General features: G+C 41.5%; 1 protein-coding gene across 10 annotated transcripts in view; it reads right to left on the reverse strand.

The window, feature by feature from the left end:
* The window catches only part of MEGF11 (multiple EGF like domains 11), a 285557-nt gene that overhangs the window by 86709 nt on the left and 180868 nt on the right, over positions 1 to 17980 (reverse strand). For all 10 annotated transcript variants that reach the window (XM_074917685.1, XM_074917690.1, XM_074917686.1 and 7 more), the window contains 4 exons: positions 17431 to 17677; positions 15645 to 15765; positions 10300 to 10436; positions 3740 to 3952 (listed from right to left, as the gene is read on the reverse strand). In XM_074917685.1, the coding sequence (XP_074773786.1) occupies positions 3740 to 3952; positions 10300 to 10436; positions 15645 to 15765; positions 17431 to 17677 (718 nt within the window). The remainder of the gene's footprint in view (positions 1 to 3739; positions 3953 to 10299; positions 10437 to 15644; positions 15766 to 17430; positions 17678 to 17980) is intronic.

The raw sequence follows: 17980 nt of genomic DNA on the forward strand, positions 1-17980 counted from the left end.
TTTCAGTGTCCATACTACATTTAGCCTCCCTTAGCAAAATGTCCTCTTGCTTTCAAAGAGGGTGCCAGAATGAGACTGTAGGGCCACTACTTCAGTCCAGCACATCCTCAAATCCAGCCTCATTCAAGCACATTATTGACTTAGGTCAAGGCAAAACTTTATGGAAGGTCCATGGGGTTTGGTCTTTCCAAACTTTTCAGTGTTGAGGCAGTAATTAGACTGTCTGGAGATCTATCCATTTAATTTGGCTTTGTCACAGCAGTAAACTGTCAAGGCTTAAGAGGTCACTGTGTCTTCCTTCCCCTCTCATGTCTCTGACCTGGGCAAGACGTTACTAAAGGCATATGGCTCCACACCGATGTTCAAGAGGGGCGGGTGGCTAAGACTATTCCAGCTATTCATTTCCCTTACTGCTTTTCAGAAGAGCAAGCTGGGATTATGCCTTTCTGACTATTTTAGGCTGTCTCAACATGGGCTTTTCGCATAGGGAAATTTTTTACAGGTGTATCCTTCCCTGTGGAAGGACAGTCCAAGCCACCAGTGCATTCTAAATTACCTAATTCTAGGGTTGTTCAAAAGTCCTGTACAAAGTGCCTTTCAGCGTGCTTTGATGCAGAAATTATTGGATGATGTTCTTCAGCCGTTAGGAGGTTAGACTAGATGATCACACTGGTCTCTTCAGACATTAAAATAGATAGATCTACGAAGATAGAAAAGCTGATTATGTATTTCTTAATGTTCCTCCCCAACTTGCTCCTCAAAGCTCCCAGAGTTTTCCATTCCAGCCAGCTTTCCAATAATGAGATCAAACGAGTCAAAATCACTGACAGAAATAAGCAAGCGTCCCTCACCTTCTTTCAAGTGTTTCTATAGTTATCCTACACCCTTAGCTATTGCAACAACTAGCCAACTGCTTCTGGGGAAAATAGATGGCTGTCAGTAAATGAATCACTTTGGAAGACCACAGTTCCAGTAATGATAAAAATTGAGGGGAGGAATGGGAGGAGGTGGGTGGGAAGAGAAGTATGCTGTAAGGGACTGGTTAAAAAGTCAGTAAAAAGATTTGTTCTGAATATGGAGTGCCTTTGGAGAAGGTCATTTTCCATCAACTCTGACACTCCCGGGCTCAGAAATCGACAGTGCTCTGAGGAGCTCATTGAAAAGTGGAAAGCTGAAATACCATGGATGAATGAAAGAACATTTACAGATCTACAGCTTGCTGATATCTCTTTGTTCCATAACAGCAGTGATAAGATGTAGGAAAAAGGGAGATTTTATCAATGGAGAGACTAGATTCATTTATTAAAGAAACTGAGATACCATCTGAGCAGAGGATGCTGCAAGCGAAGCTGACGGAGCAGCGATGGGAGGGAAGGTATAAAATGTATCTGTCAGATGGCAACCAGGCACAGGTCAGGTACACGGTGTGTAAGAATGACCACACGCCCAGAAAAGAACTGTGGGAGGATTCAATCCTCCACCTTTCAGAGCTCTCTCAAACTTGAGACCTCATCTTTCTTCACAGCTGGATGGTGCTAGTCTGTTCTTTCAGGAAGGATCTTCTGGCAAAACTCCAGAGCACCTCCCAGGTAGTTCTTTAAGTAACCCAGGGAGAACTCCTGCACCCTCAAACCCCACTTAAAAGACTTAATGAAGACTTAATGAGCACTTAGATGAGAAACAGCAGCCAGGCACAGCCTCGCCCATGGCCTGCAGTCCTTCCACTCTATTTACACTTTTATGGGGAAATGTGCACACAAATGGGTTTCCACAGGCTAGGAGAGAGGGTGAAGACACACTGTCAGCTGCTGTCCAAGAGCATGTTCTCACCCTCCAGTACACATGAAGAACAGCTTTCACTGAGGAGCAGTTTACCTTGTATTTACTGTAGGTTGATGTTGTGCACACTGGCAGGTACTGCAGAGTAGTGTGACATGCAGGAATTTATACCTTAGCTCACTCTGCAATCATTCTTGAGACATACCCCACCCTCAGTACAACACAACATTAACTTTTTGTGCATAATGCTCAGCTTGTGTCATAGATATATTATTTTTTGCAGTGTTTTTATGATATACAAAATAATCAGAAGTGATAGAAGCCTGTTGTACAGAGCTACCTTTGAGGTGTCAGACACTTTGGATCCTTGCTGCCAAACCCAACAGAGCTAGAGCTATCTTTCTGTAGAGGACTTGTATCATCAGACTTACAAGGCTTTTAAATAATCCATTTTGAGCTCTGACTTTCAGTTAAGCAAAGCCTCACCACTCACAGCTGAACTTGAATTCACAAGAAAGATCACCTGTTTATTTCCAAGACTGAGACAAATAGAGTCTATCTCAAGCACACAAACAGATTTGCCTGAAGTGTTTGTGTGTGTGTGTGTGTGTGTGTGTGTGAGCACGCACACAAATTAGGTGGCATTGCTCGCATACATAATTGAGGAGAGCATTTATATTTTAGCTGGCTGCAAGATTGCAAGGTAGGATTGTCATCATCAGCAAGACAGTCAGGTCCCTACCTGTCTGGTTTAAAATTGAAGAATGTCCGTATCAAGGGCATATTTGCTTGGGCATCAATTATCCCCACCTCCCTTTGAAGCCTACACAATCCTGAATTGGCTAGGAATGCTTAACAGTAATGGACAGAAAAAGGAGGAAATCAAGTGGGAACTGAAGGTCTCAGCATCTTGCAGGCATGGTAAGGAAATGTGGGCACTCTAGTCCATCAGAACAGGCCAGGGTGTTTTTGCTGTTCAGGCTCCCTTTACTGTGTGTGAGGGAGTGAGGAACTTCTAAATAGCAAACTGGCAGTCAGTAAACAAAGCAAGAAGTTACAAAAGGTAACAAATAGGATAACAGGGAAGATTCTTAAATACTTCCTTTTTTTAGGGTTTGGAAAACTTGTTCAAGCCTGCAAAGAGCAAGTAAATTCCACCTATCCCATGTTAGGTGCTCAAGTCCGTTTGTGGCTCTGATTCTTAGTAACAAGAACCTCAAGAATCAGATTCTAAAAAATGCAAAAGGAAATAAAACATTGAAACCTGACCTTTTATGTGAGGCTTATTCCATTTTAGGTATCCTTCCCTGATATTTATTTTCTTGAATATTTCACACATGCACATAGTGAATGAAGAGCAAAAATAGGCACACATGAGAAAAGATGTCTATTTTGACAATGTCAGCTCCATTAGAGTTCCATAGACTGACTTGGGGATATTGATTTCAGTCTATTTATACATCTGCCTCAAGTGTTTTCAACAAGGTAATTTGCTACGAGACATAAACTGAAGCAAATTAGGTTTCATTTTGAAAGTCCCCTTGTTGTCTATAGATTTAACAAGAAAACCCATCGTAAAAAGAGCCAAAATGATGGATTTGAGTAAATATATCTATATTTTTTAAGTTTCAGTGGGTTATTATACATACATATGGTCATCATTTGATAGTTCTTATGCCTGAAAGACTGCAGTTACGGGATAAGGCCATATGTCAGATTGTTTTGGATTTTAGCAGAACTGTTTAAATAGTTAACAGATACGTGCTTAATAGCTGGTTGGACTGAGGCTTCTGGTTCCAAACCTGAGGTCATTTAAATCAAATGTTGCAATCCTGAGGATCTGTCTGCATTCTTAATTAAAGCTACAGATAAAAAGGGAGTAGGTGTAGTTAATTGACTTTTTCTCCCAATGTTTTTATTTGACCAGCCCCTGCACTTGTATGTAATATGGAGTACATACCTGAGAGTGTTGGTAATATTGCAAGGACATCTCTTGTTGCATTTGAGGCCATAAAACCCTTCTGGACACATTCTTTCTTGGCAATAAATCCCTTTAAATCCAGGGTCACACATACATGCTCCATTGACATGGTAACACGTTGCACCATTTTGGCAGTCACACCTTTGTGTGCACTGAAAGCCGTAAGTCCCAATAGGACACTCTTCTTGACACCTGCAATGAAATATGTGAGACAGGATCCAGTCAAATACTAGAATCATAGAATGGTTTGGTCTGGAAGGGACCTCAAAGATCATCATAGTTTCATGGCACCTTCCACTAGCCCAGGTTGCCCAAAGCCCCGTCCGACCTGGCCTTGAACCCTTCCAGAGAGGGGGCAGCCACAGCTTCTCTGGGCAACCTGTGCCAGGGCCTCACCACCCTCACAGGGAAGAATTTCTTCCTTATATCTCATCTAGATCTGCCCTCTGTCAATTTAAAACCATCACCCCTCCTCCTATCCTTACACCCCTGATGACGAGTCCCTCCCCACTTTCCTGCAGCCCCTTTCAGTCCTGGGAAGCCGCTCTAAGGTCTCCCTGGAGCTTCTCTTCTCCAGATGAACACCCCCAACTCTCCTCTCAGGGGAGGTGCTCCAGCCCCCCCCCCCAGCATCTTTGTGGCCTCCTCTGGCCCCACTCGAGCAGGTCCGTGTCCTTCTGATGTTGGTGTCCCCAGAGCTGGACCCAGCACTGCAGGGGGGTCTCCCGAGAGCAGACCAACACCCCCAAGTCCTTCTCCTTGGGGCTGATCTCCAGCCACAGCTCGCCCAGACTGAATTTGTGCTTGGGATTACCCCAACCCATGGGCAGCACCCTGCACCTGACCTTGTTGAATTCCATGAGGTTTTCACATCCCACCTCTCCAGCCTGTCCAGGTCCCTCTGGATGGATCCCTTCCCTCCAGAATGTGACTGCACCACACAGCTCAGTGTTGATGGGGAACTTGCTGAGGGTGCCTCGATCCCACTGTCCATGTCACCAACAAAGGTGTTAAACAGTGCCAGTCCCAACCCCGACCCCTGAGGAATGTCACTCATCACTGCTCTCCACTTGGACATCGAGCTGTTGACCAAAACTCTTCAAGTGCAACCATCCTATAGTCTAGTCTGCTTATGAGTTTTACATGGGAATGTTTTTGTTAATGGATTAGGTATAAAATCATTGATCATTTATTTAAACAATATACTGTGAAATGATGGTATCATTGAGGGATGTGGTATTTAGGGCATGTAAATTGCTGTTAACTGAAAGTGCATTAATCTCTGTCCAATTATATCCTGCAAAATTCACATTAGTTCATATTACCTTAGTTAACAAAGTGCATTCTTGTTTCTTGAACCTTGACAATTCCACCTAGCAACTATAAGAAACTGATACAGAATAAGATATTATACTTTAGAAAAAAACCCTCATCTGTTTGCTTTTCTTTTATTACAGAAGGATTGTGCACCTTCTTTAAAAGCATATGGTCCTCTTAGTGATACTGAGGATTGAAAGGGAACGTAGTCTATTAAGCAATATTGAGTAGTGTTCTCCAGCAACACAGAATTTTACTTTCCCTTTACACTGTCATTGCGCCAGCTTTATACCAACTAGGAGAAAATACAGCCCTTTGTCTTTTCTGTGTGTTCTGAGTAACTAAAGCTCAAATTTGCTTTTCATCTCTTACTCCAGGGATGCTCAATAGTATAAAATCTCAAGACAAATCACTTTCATGCTCCTTAGTGTAGTATCTTCTCTAAAATTGCCAACATTTTTATTATTTGATACACATAAAAATGGAACCTGCAAACACTATACACAGATTGTTTTAAATTGCACCTTCCATGCACTGTTTAAAATATTTCCCTACTGGATACATTATGAAATCTGCCAAAAATTCTGTTTCATTGTCCTACACAACCAGTTTAAGTGTTCATGATATTTCTTACTTTGAAAAGCTCAGCTAAGATCCTAAAGAAAGCAACTGATTCTGTGCTTGACTTAATTCAGTGGTTTCAAAATTCTGCAGTGAGTCAGTACTACAGTTTACATGATCCACCGTGAAATACAGATATGCCTTTTCAGTTAATAAAAAAAGAAAAAGAAACCCAGAAAAGCCCAATTCCCTTATCGCATGGATGCCAGATATTGGAAATTGCCTATCAGCATTAATTTAATCCTGAGCATTGATTAAAGTGTATACTGTAAACTCAGTGGGTAGAGGCAATTGTTAAATGTCTTTCGGCAGGTCATTTCACAGCTGGCAGGTGAGAGTTAATATAATGATCAGTAATAAAAGATTAATGTGTGATGCAAGCCAGGCAAAACTGCAATGAACCCAGTCAGTATATAAGAAGAGCATTACTTTTGCAGTTTCAGATTATCACATTTTAGTAAAAATAAACGAACAAAGCAAAAGGCCTAGCTGGTGATTTAATTGCAGCAAGCATCAACACCGTTGCTAGTTACACAATTCAAGTTCAGGAGTTCATGAGACCCAAAGAGAGAGTAGCCTGTGACAAACAGGAAGGGAAAGAGCCCAGAGAATCGCCAGCGGTACTGGCTGTTAGCCCCGCTGCTCTCAGGGAAATAACCAGCAAAGAATGGTTAACACTAGGACTGAAACACTTAAAGCAAATGAAATGCAATGAAGAACATATTAAGATGTCTTATGTCTCCATTGCTGTGTACAGCTCTACTAGTTAGCAGGAGAGCACTGTACTCAACGAGATGAATACTTAGTCAATAGAGCACTATATCATTCTATATTTATAGAAGATGAAGCATTACCTAGCAGGGAGAAAAGCATCTGGAAATGAAATATTGACGACCTAATCCATTTACATAATTAGCCTTTTTCTACTAACAATTTAACCAACTTATTTATTTGGAGATCAAGCAGCTACCGCTAATGAATTTTATACAAAGAATACTAATAATGACTCCTCTGGAACATAGGAATAATCACAGCAGGAATTAGCTTTCTACTTAAACATCTTTCCTCTGCAACATATCAATCTAATGTGTCCATAGCACCATTAACAACCAGATACATTGTTCAATTAAATTACAAAATGAGCTGCTAAGCCCTAGTTATGTTTCTTGTTTAATTTACATTGCTTTCTGCCTATCTGGGGAGATTCGTATTATAATATCCACTGAACTTTAATATGTACTATAATTATTTGGGTTGGGATAGGATAATATGGCTGTCACCTGTAGAATTAATGGAAGCAATTTCACAAAATATTAAACATAAGACAGCCTGCTTAACAGATGAACTTAGAACATACATATTTTTTCCAGATAAATTTTTTTTCATGGAATAATGCTGTAAAGTTCTTTAGGCTTTTCTGTTTGTTTGTTTTGAAACAGTGATCGCATTTATGTAGCACAGACAAATATTGAAAGGCATCCGAAATACACCAACCTGGAGATTGCTATTCGGTTGATAAAAGATACAGGTACAAACACAGCAACAAGAGAGTAAGTCTGCTCATATTGTTATAACAAATGTGGTATTTATTCTGTTAAGATTCAATCTTTAGATTTAATGGCAATATGGAAAACAAAGCTAAACCAGTATGTTCGCTTTTCCTGTCAGCCACTGAATTCTTAGGCACCCTATCCTCAGCTTCTAACCATGCTTCTGCTATTATTCCTTTCCAGCTTGCAAAACATACATTTACATGACATATCCAGTCATTTTAGCAGAGCACAAAGCTTCCTGAAGTTATTAATAGTGCTTGCCAATTTTCTAGATACTTAGTGTAGTGTTACTTCATGGAAAACAGGTAGGGAACAAAGTGTGACATAGACCTTTACAACCATTTCACCTCCACAGATATTTATTTGTTATTATCTTCTGCACAAGATGATGAACTGTAGTATTATATAATACTTAGCTGACAATTTTAAAAGATGATAGCAGATAAAGTGTGTGTATATTTTTATTGTTATTCACAATATCTGTTATTATGAAGATTTTTTTTTATTGCCTTATAAAATTTTAAAGAAAACACTGTTGTGCAGCAGTGTTCTCCTGCTACGCTTGCAATTATACTGAAACACTGCAACAGTTGCATGTGATCCAGAAAGTAGAACAAGACTTTAAGCTAAAATGGTGCTGACTAATCTGTCCCATTGTCCACGCTGTATGAACACATAACTAAGGAAAGCAATTAAGACTTTTTAAAGACCTTGTGCCTGCTCCTGCCCTCACTGAAATCAATGGGCAATCTGCCATTAGCTACCTGCAGTTAACAGCAAAGGTACATGTGCCTGTCCAGAGCAAACCATTACCAGCCACGTGCTGTCCGAGCCCGAGTGAGAGGCAGAGCTCCAACCAAATATAATGGGCCTAAGGTTGCACTTCCCTTATTGAAGGCTGATTAAAGGCTGATAGATAAACATGTTTTAACCTTCTGAGTACCTGTTTGAAAGGTGGGAATTTCCAGGCTAATACAGTTTTTCCCTGCTGCTAGAATATCTTTCTGAACTGCCGCTTTACTTAACTTTCTCCTGTTTGCATTCATCCTTTCACACACCTGAATTTCTGCTCTTCTGCCCTTCCCTTCAGCGTCTATCTTTCACTTCCCTGCCCCAGGGTGGGCCAGGTGAGCCATTCCTAGGGGGTTTGCTTGGGTGCAGGTCCACAGTGTGACTTCCCTTGGCTTCTTTTCCATCTCTTCCAAACGATCATGCCTTATTTTCTCCCTCCGTGCTTCTGTCTTCTCAAGCAACACCTCTCTTTAGAGTCCAAATCTCTCTCACTTTTTTCCAAGTACAGATCTGAAGAGCCCCCACTCCCTCTGCTCAAGGACAATCCTTCGGAACTCCCGTCAGGTCTGCCCTGTAGTGCCTCCTCTGCTCAGTCTCTCCCGGATCTGCCTTCTCCAGGCCCTCTCTGAGGGCGATCAGCAGCAAAACCCTCTGATTTTGACAGCAGGCAGAACTAGGTCTTCTGCTTTCTACTCACCATCTCCTTTCCTCATCCCCAACGGTCCTTTCTCTACTGTTGCTGCTGGAGAGTGTAAGTGCTGCTGTTTGGCAACTCCATTACTGTTCTTTCCCTGTGCCACATGCCTGTGGCAGAGCCAGCTCTTCTGCTGCATGTCTCCCTCGCGGCTGGGGGCTGTTGGCAGCTGAGCAAAGGAGCTGGCTCAGCAGCAGGCTGCTGGCGGGGAGCTCCTGACAGCTCTGACACTGTTGATTCACCTACAGCCAGAAATCGATCTAAGTCTGCAACAACCAAATGAGGAGACCTAGAGACAGAGGGACTCTGTCAGCCTTCCGGAGCATGGCCACTCCGGGGACAGGTTGGGATTGAAGTGTGGTCACCAGTAAAAGTGTCCAGGCTGCACAGTTGCTTCCTTTAGTGAAATTGTCTCCAAAAGGAGAGAAAGCTTTGGTTAGCAATAATAATTATGTGGTACCCTATGGCTGAAATCACTGTCTCCAGATGGAGGATGGGGGAAAAGAGACATGATGATGTCTTCTCCACAAAATGAATTTGAAATAATTAGTATTTCCACCATATTCAACATGCAAATCCTGATATATTAATCTTCAGAGACGCGTCCAGTTACAACTGTTGATAAAATGGAAACTTCCACATTTAATGGGAATGAGCACAGCTTTCTGAACCCTAGCACAGTGCTGAAGGTTGGTCTGTTTGTGTGCTATAAAGACCTGCTGATTAGACAATGAAGCAAGACATGAGAAATTCCAGTGAGCTTTGCTGCATAAAAGTATTATTGTAGCATATGTCAGTATACTGATTCTAGCTTGTTCTAGCTAATAAAAAAAAGGGAAGATGTAGGAGAAAGGGCTTTAGTATGGCATATACTACTGAGCTGTGCCCATGGTCTCTGGACCTGGTGACACAGTCCAAGCCCTAGTGAAAACTGCATATGAAAGCTTGTTTAGCTGCAGCTTCCCCACCTTTGTTAGCCCTGCTGGCAGGATTAGCTGGAGGGCTAAACCAGAGTGCATTACAGTCCCACCTTGACTTTGCTGTGTAGTCATTTTACTGAATCCATGACACCTTTGTAAAACAATATTATCATCTTCTCTGATCGATTTATGGGTGAAGGCTCTTGGTTATAAATTTTGAGGATTTATCGCTTTTTGTTGGTGTCTGAGATGGATAAGTGCTGCAGCAGCACAGAGAGGCTGAAGGAAACATTGCTGCATTGCTTACTCTTGAGGATATTAATTTGTATAAATATAGTTCATTTACATATCTTGTAAACATGTAATGCTCCCTATTAAATTTATCACTGTAAATATCTAAATTAAATTTAATCCATTAAATTTTAAAAGTTGTATTAAAAAAACCCTGTAAATGGAGAGCATTGCCAATAAAAAGTAATAACATTGCCACATTTATAATGCTTGAACTGTTTCAGAAGGATGAACGTAATTGGAGCAATAGAAACATAACACCATTTTTCAGAGAGTCAGATTGTCCTAGAAAGGCTATAAATATTGCCAATCCATGGTTAAAACTAAAGGCTTTGGGGTTTTGATTTTTACCTGTCTCCTATATAGCCAGCTGAACAGATGCATTTTCCTGTCACAGGATCACAGTGTCCTCCGTTGTGGCATGGACAGTCCTGGCTGCAGTTAATTCCAAACGTTCCAGGAGGACATGGCTGTGCACACACCAGCCCCTGGCAAGGTTGCAGAAAGAACAGTATTTCAGTCAACATTCATAATGCAATAAATTTCTATATGCAGCTTGAACTTTTACTGTCCTCCTTGCTAAAACTAGATCTAAGTGTAGTAGCAATATTTTTTTGTCTAAGATGGACTAAAGACAGTCTCAAAATTCTGCTACCAGAGTAAATCCCTGTCTACCCTATCTTCAGAAAGGATTTTTCTCGCCACTGTAGAGTCACTGGTAATTCTCTTCTTTGGATCTCCCCCATATATTGCAGCTGGGGTGGCAGGATATTCACTGCTCCTTGAATAGACACAGGAAGGCTTGGGAGAGGCTAAAGGCAACCAGAGAAGGCTACAAAGCTGCATATATGCTGGTAGGTTTTATTGTGAAATAGAGAGTCAGAAAAGTTGTTGGACCTACCCTGGGTGTCACAAGGTGAACATTTGGGAAGAGGGGGATTGTTGGAAAGGCTGCACTGGGAGGATGAAGTTCTGCTAGTTGTGACAGTCTATGATGATCTCCCTGGTTCAGAGATTCCCCCCTTCATCCAACCATGAAGACAACCAAAATACAACTTCTAGAGAAGTCCTTTACTCTCTTGAGATCCTACCTACTCCATTGCCCCTACTGTCATCAAGCCCCCACACTCATCTCTTCAAGCAGTACAAATGGCATTTGCCAGTGCTTTGTCTAAGCTGTGCAGGAGGCAGGATAGAACAAGACATTCTGTGACAACAGAAGCAATCTGACTCTCCACATCAGCAGTGCAGCACCTTTTTGGCCAGAAGACATGAGTTTGTAGTGGAATATCTGCCTAATCCCTGAACACTGGCTGGATGCATCATCCAACATCCTCTCAGCCCCTTATCGTCAACCTTGGAGTCATATCTCAGTCCCTGACCTGTCTCAATTCCGCATCTTGGTGGCTACCTCCTCCCATTTTATGCTCCCAGTCCCCTGCTTTCCTGCCTCTTTATTCCAGTCTGCCCCAAATCCTTGTTGCAGACTCCCTTTTAGTCCTCTCCTTCATCCAGACCCAAATCCCCATTTCTGAGTTGTTTCCTCCTTCCCCTCCCTGCTTAACCATCTCCAAAAGTGAAGAAAAGACAGACTGTCATTCTTGGTTGTGCACACTGACACTGCTCATAAGGAAGAGCAATTGCTGAGCAAGACTTGTTCCAGCTCCTCAGTCCCAAGGCAGAGAATGTTTACCATGGGTTGTGTCTTTGGAGAATTCACCTGCCAAACTCAGGTAGTTTTCCCCCAAGTATCACATAATGTCCCTGGCCAAGTATCGAGGCCTTACAAGGATTTCCATAGACTTTCTTAGAAGTTGTATGAATGTTTTTTTATGTGAGCAAACATAAAATCTGAGGCTGGCATCCAGCTGACTAACTTAAGCCAAAACAAGTTTGGCAGTGCTGTGATCTGAAGAAGGGGTCCCATAATGGAAAATGTTTGGCAACTGTAGAAAGTGGTGCTGCTGCCAGTGCCATGCACAGTGTTTGATAGAAACAGTGTTTTTCTGTCCCTATTATTATTTTGTTTTAATCTCCCAGAAGTCTTATTTCCCTAACCAAGCCCCACGGGCTCTGAGTTTTAAACAAGGCACATACTAGACACAACTTACACAAAACATAAAACAGGAACATAATGGCTGCTTTCACTCCTCGGGGTTTTTGCTCAACAGTTTGGGAAGTTTAGCAATATCAACAACCCCAAAGTGGAGAGGCTGCTCTTCAATGTAATCATAAAAGAGATACTTCAAGCCTTTCCCAACCAGTGATAGGTGGCTTCTTGGCTGTAAAATATACAGGTTGGCCTCAGTTCAAGAACTTTCAGATTACAGTGTTAAAAAACTGGTGTCTCTGGACTTGAGTAATACACAACACTATATATCTGAAAATGTAAGTATCCATTTATCTTGATAATAAATACTTTCTCTCTTCACGTCTCAAAAGGAACAGGATTTCTATCAACAAATGATGAGAAAGCAATACTCTGTGATGCATCCCCCTGGAGCCAAGAGAATCTTTAGGCGTACTTTTTGCATTAATATGTACTAAGGGACTCCAAAACATCCCTCTCTGGTGGATCAAATGTCAGACCAACGTTTCCTGCTGCTTATACATCTAATGAGTAAAGTTCACCCCATCAGCACCTTTTTCAAGGCCCTGATCTCATCAGCTTTTGCTTTTAACATTGTTTGATATATTATTACCATTTTGTAGGATAGAAAATATTTTTTTCTTCTCCATTTTCTCACACACTCCCATGTTTAAAATCCACAACAGAAAGAAAAAGACAAAAATAAAAATTATAGTTGCTTTATAAAACCCATAGGCAATGAAGAAAAAAGTGATTAGCAGAATGCGTTGTATTAACATGGCACCATGATGCAGAGCCTGGAGAATGGGATCTGGGAGCAGACAGGGTGTGTTGCCAGTGACAAATGTTCTGTCACGTAAGGGAAGATTGCTGCTTTTCTGAGCACAGAGATCTAGTCCTTCAAAAGCGTTTCTGAGAAGCATTGTGAATGCTAAATTCAACTTCTCTCTCTACTTACTGAGAGTGCTTGGAGAATTTAATACTGCAAATGAGAAAGATGTATAGAATTAAACCAGTAAATTGTTAATGAGGCCCTAAAGCAGCCACCCACTAACTCCCACAGCCACAAAGACACAGAAGTGCAAAAAGCCCAACATCGTAGCATGCTGGAAGACCCATTTTGTTGACTAGTTCAACAATATATGCTGTTAGCCAACATCTTGGTGAAAAACCCAAGGGACAGTAAAATCTCACAGGACACAGTTTGTATAATTTGTTGTGCTGCTGGGAGAGTCTGCACTGGGTGGGAGGAAGCAGGAGGAAAGAAATATTACAAGTAGTAAAAGAACCAGGCTTTGAAGATGGCAGATCCAAGGAAGAACTTAAGAACCCTAGAATTTCCTCCCATTCAACTTATTGTCCCCCCTTGCATATCCCACAGGCAACCAAGCTCCTAAGGGAGCTGAGCTGCTGTTAATAAGCCTACCCTAGGAAAGGATAAAAGTCTCAGCTCATCCAGCAGAAATAAAATCCAAGTGGATTTGCACTTGTATAAATCCAGAGAGAATTCTCTCCTTCCAACATGATGGTATATTCAATAGATTATGTGCAGTCTCAAGCCTCAAAATCAGCAAGTAAAATTCCTGATGTCAAAGAAGGACTATCCATGGTGTGAAATAAAATGAATACTGTCTAGCAATCCTATCTCACTTGCTCGTTTACAGCCCACTCATGTCTCACTTCCCAAACCATTCCAACCACCAAGAGTTAAAAATATAGCATGAAAAAATATTTCTTTCTCTCTCTGTGTACTGAATTACCAGCTTTTCATTCAAACCCTGGAGAGACCCTTTATACTTAAAATCTCAACATTTACAAGCTGAGTGCTTTTACTTATAATTTCAGTTTCTTTCCCCAGAATACTTGATCTCTCTCTTCAATTTTCAGTTATACTTGTTTCAAACATCAATTGTTAACTCTAGTGTTTCTCTGGGGACTGAGCAGCCAACAACACAGTTTTGAGGAAAGTCTCTCTGGACCACTAAAAATTCAGAGAAGAAACTCCAAGCTGTAAGGAACAGGGCAGAAGTGGGCCAGAATACACGACCACAGCTGCTGTGCCGCACCAGTGCTGTGGTTCTTCTTTAAGGTCTATGCTGCATCCTAAACGACCTCTAAAAACTTCCTGCTCTGTTCTGATATTCTTATATCTCTTCAGTGATTTTTTAACTTTGCAAAAGAAATCTCCTGATAAAATACAGGGAAGGAAGTCTATGGCAAACCAATTCAGATCCTCAGAAAAACTGGTATGCAGAAGATAAGGGGAGGTGAAAAAACCACTCTAAAAACAGTATTTTTATGTTGATCACTTTATTGATTACTTCTTAGGGGTAGTGTCAGAATGGACTGATAGGCCATCAAAAATATTTGAATTGCTTTCTTTATGCTTTAGCTTCAGTACTCTTTAGGAAAGAAATTTTTCTTTGCCTCCACTGAATGCCAGTTGAGGGTAAGGTGCCACATTCTTACTTAAGTTTCTGAAACCTTTTGCCTGTTTTGTCATTTGAAAAGGAATAACATCATCACCTCCTTTGCCATGACTGGCCAAGTTAGAGAGACTCTAACTTGCTGGTTAGAGAGAGATTTTCCATACACAGCTTCCACCAAAAATTAGGGGCAACAATGTTCTCCCATGTTGCTGCCTGACAGCCACCAGAATCTCACGGTTGGTACTTCCTAAGTAACAGCAAATGTGATCAAATGGAGGCAGCATTTGCTGTATTAATCTAAAGGAACGCAAACATCTCTCTCAGCCCTTAAATGTTTCAACAAGTGTAAGGTCCACATCAGAAGCTGTAGTTGTACGATGATCTTGAGGGTCTTCCATGTATTAAAATAAACAGTCACAGTACTTGTATGCATTAAAATCCAGCAAGACTGCCAAGAGACTAATTGTCAGATACAGGAAAAATGCCAGGATATTTAGTACAGCTAAATGGTATGTAGGGCTGTGAGACTTGGCAAACCCCAAGAGAGTTAATTATTACATTATTAATAAAGTTGGGGACTTTTAAAATGTTTGGCCTTGCATCCTTGACACAAAGGGTGAAAGTACAATCCCTGATGCAAACAAATCTATTACAATCAATGGGAATTATGCCTGGGTAAGGACAGGACACTGAACTGGTCTGTGTCCTATGTACAGTCCTGCTTTAACAACTGCCTGAGCCATTGAATTCCCCCTGGATTCTCCATCTCTCTGTCTCCTGAAGGGGAAAACAGGACAGTGCTTCTGACAATGTTGAGCTGAGCTTTGAGCTTTCTGTCCTGTCTATGAGTGCAGGGAATATTTCAAGGAACTGTAATTCAGAGACAATTTTTTGTCTCTCCTCCCACACAGAAGTGTAATGAGTAGTTACTGCTTGGTTTACTGTTGTTTGTTTAACTCTATGATTGCAGCTACCAGCCATAGCCTGGTGGCCTGGCTGTGTAAGTGCTGTGCACACATAACAAGGGCAGGCCCAGTCTCAGAATTGTTAAGAGACTCATGACAAGAAATAGCAGATACGCTTCACAGACACACAGGGAAGGCATCTGCTGAGACAGTGAACAATTAACTTTCTATTTCAACCCCTAAAGGTGGGATGAGTATGAATAAACTACACACCGTCCATCCAGGAGGACAGGAGCACTCTCCAGTGATGTGGTGGCAGACTCCCCCGTTCTGGCAAGGGCAGCGCAATTCACACTGAGCTCCGTGACTGCCTGGGGGACAGCGCTCTTCACAACTTCGTGGAGAGAAAAGAAACAAGAAAAGAAAGAGATCATTTAAAAGAACTTACAGGAAACAGTAAATGAGGAAAATTCACAACACAGGCCATCATGGGATTCCGTATGCAAATTATGAAACCTCAGTAAGCCTCAGCTGGCGTTACCAATTAGCCAAGTTTTCTTTTATTTCTGCTGGGGTTATTTATGTGCCATGGATTCAGTTCTGTAAGGCTAATGCATGTGTGTAACCTTTATGCATGTACCCATCTCAGCAGGACAACTCATATCCTTTAAAACAGCCCAGGAAAGTAAGAGTTGCAGGATGAAGCCCTCAATGGGAATTATGTGACATGTCAATAGAAGAAACTGCAAATAGAATAAAAGGATGGGATTAAAATGCTTGAAATGTCTCCAGTCACTACTAAATGTTAACATTTGCAGTGTATAATGAACTGGCAAGAAGTAAGCATCATTTAAAGGGCTATTTAAGCTCATTGGATCTCTCTCAGTATTCATGGGGGGCTGAAGTAACGCTAGTCCCTGCAAAAACCAGCATCTCCTACATTTGCACATCGATGCTTTTCCGCATCACTTCTTTCTCTAATCCCAGGTTCTGAAACTACAGTAGGTTCTTCCCCTATCTGACTATCCTCTGATGAGGATGTTCATACAACGTATCAGGGGTTGGCCCTGCAAGTACTTACTGCTGAGACCTGACACACTAATGTGAATGGGACCACTCTGAATAGTAAGCAGAGTCTTTAGCAGCGAGTGCTTCCAGGACTGAGGTCACAAGTCTATAGGCAATTAGGTACTAAATAAAATATTCAAAAGGCATATCACTTATTTATGAGGGTTAATATTGTCTTTATTTTTTACCTTCCCCTTCACGCAGTTCAACAAATAATATTAGACTGAGAAAGTATTAAGCCACCTGTAATAGATCTCTAACAAAATTCAGTGACTAAATTCTCTTTTCCCCTTAAATAATTTTGAAAAACATAATTACTTCTGAAACTACTGAAAGACCTCTAATGAGAACTGATGTTACACTGTGGGCTATTTTAAACAAGAAACTATTGCTTGCTGTCCTAAAATTAATATGCAGATTTTGTGAATCCTACTGGTAAACTTTCAGTGTGGTGGATGGGGATTTAGCTACATGATTCTCGTTAAAGTTAATAGGAGTCACACCGCTAAATCCCTGCTCACTATGCTTAAAATTTACCCCCTAGATAGTAAGCTGATATAGTTAACAGTAATGCTTCCTCAGTTAGATTGAAAGTCAAATAAATTGGGGATGGTAAGTCCCATTTGATATTGCACCGGACTGCTAATGAGTAGAATGTCCAATTGCTTATAAAAACTCAGCTGTAATTTGGATTGTATTCACACACTGAAATTAGGAACAGGTACAGTTGTTGTACAAACTGGAAATGATAATGGATTTTGAAATTCACTTTAGCACTAAATTTTATTTTATTATGCAGACAGGTATAATTAGCAGCAAAAAAAGAGATTCCCTTTATTTAGTCTCTCTGCAATTCTGTTACCTGCTTCTACAAGGGAAAGTATATAACGCATGGATTGTGTAGAGTTTGCCAACTACTCACTGCATTAAAAGCGGTCAAAGCAAGCCCATTATATGATGCGGAGTAAATTACACCTATCATTGAACTTACAATACCCCCGTGTATCCGGGAGCACAGTGACATTCTCCTGTTTTATGGTCGCAGGTAGCTCCGTTGTGACACTGGCATTTAAACTGGCAGGCCTTGCCGTAGCTCCCAGGGTCGCAGAGCTCTTCGCAGCGCCAGCCTCGGAAGCCGTCTGCGCAGACGCAGGCGCCCGTGATGGGGTTGCAGAGCGCCTCGTTCTGACACTGGCAGCGGTTGCTGCAGTGGGGTCCCCAGTGATCGCTATCGCAACCTGGAAAACATACAGTCACTTACCGAGATGATTAGGAAAGTGCCTCGCAAGCAGCTCATCCCAGCCTCTTATGTTTTGGTTGGCAGGCAGGCGGAGGCACTGTTAATAGCACCAACTTCCTAAAGGGCCCTCAGACTTTCTGAAACTACCCCCCTGATCAAGCGATGTACTTACTTTACATGCAAGGAGACAACAGCACTAGCATTATACCTAAATTTGAGGACTTGTTTAACAGCCTTATTGGATCAGGACCTAAATCTTTTAATATCCTGTTTCTTAGTGCTCTTAGATAGCTGGAAGGAA

The sequence above is a fragment of the Athene noctua genome, chromosome 13, assembly GCF_965140245.1.
Source record: "Athene noctua chromosome 13, bAthNoc1.hap1.1, whole genome shotgun sequence".
Lineage (NCBI taxonomy): Eukaryota > Metazoa > Chordata > Aves > Strigiformes > Strigidae > Athene > Athene noctua.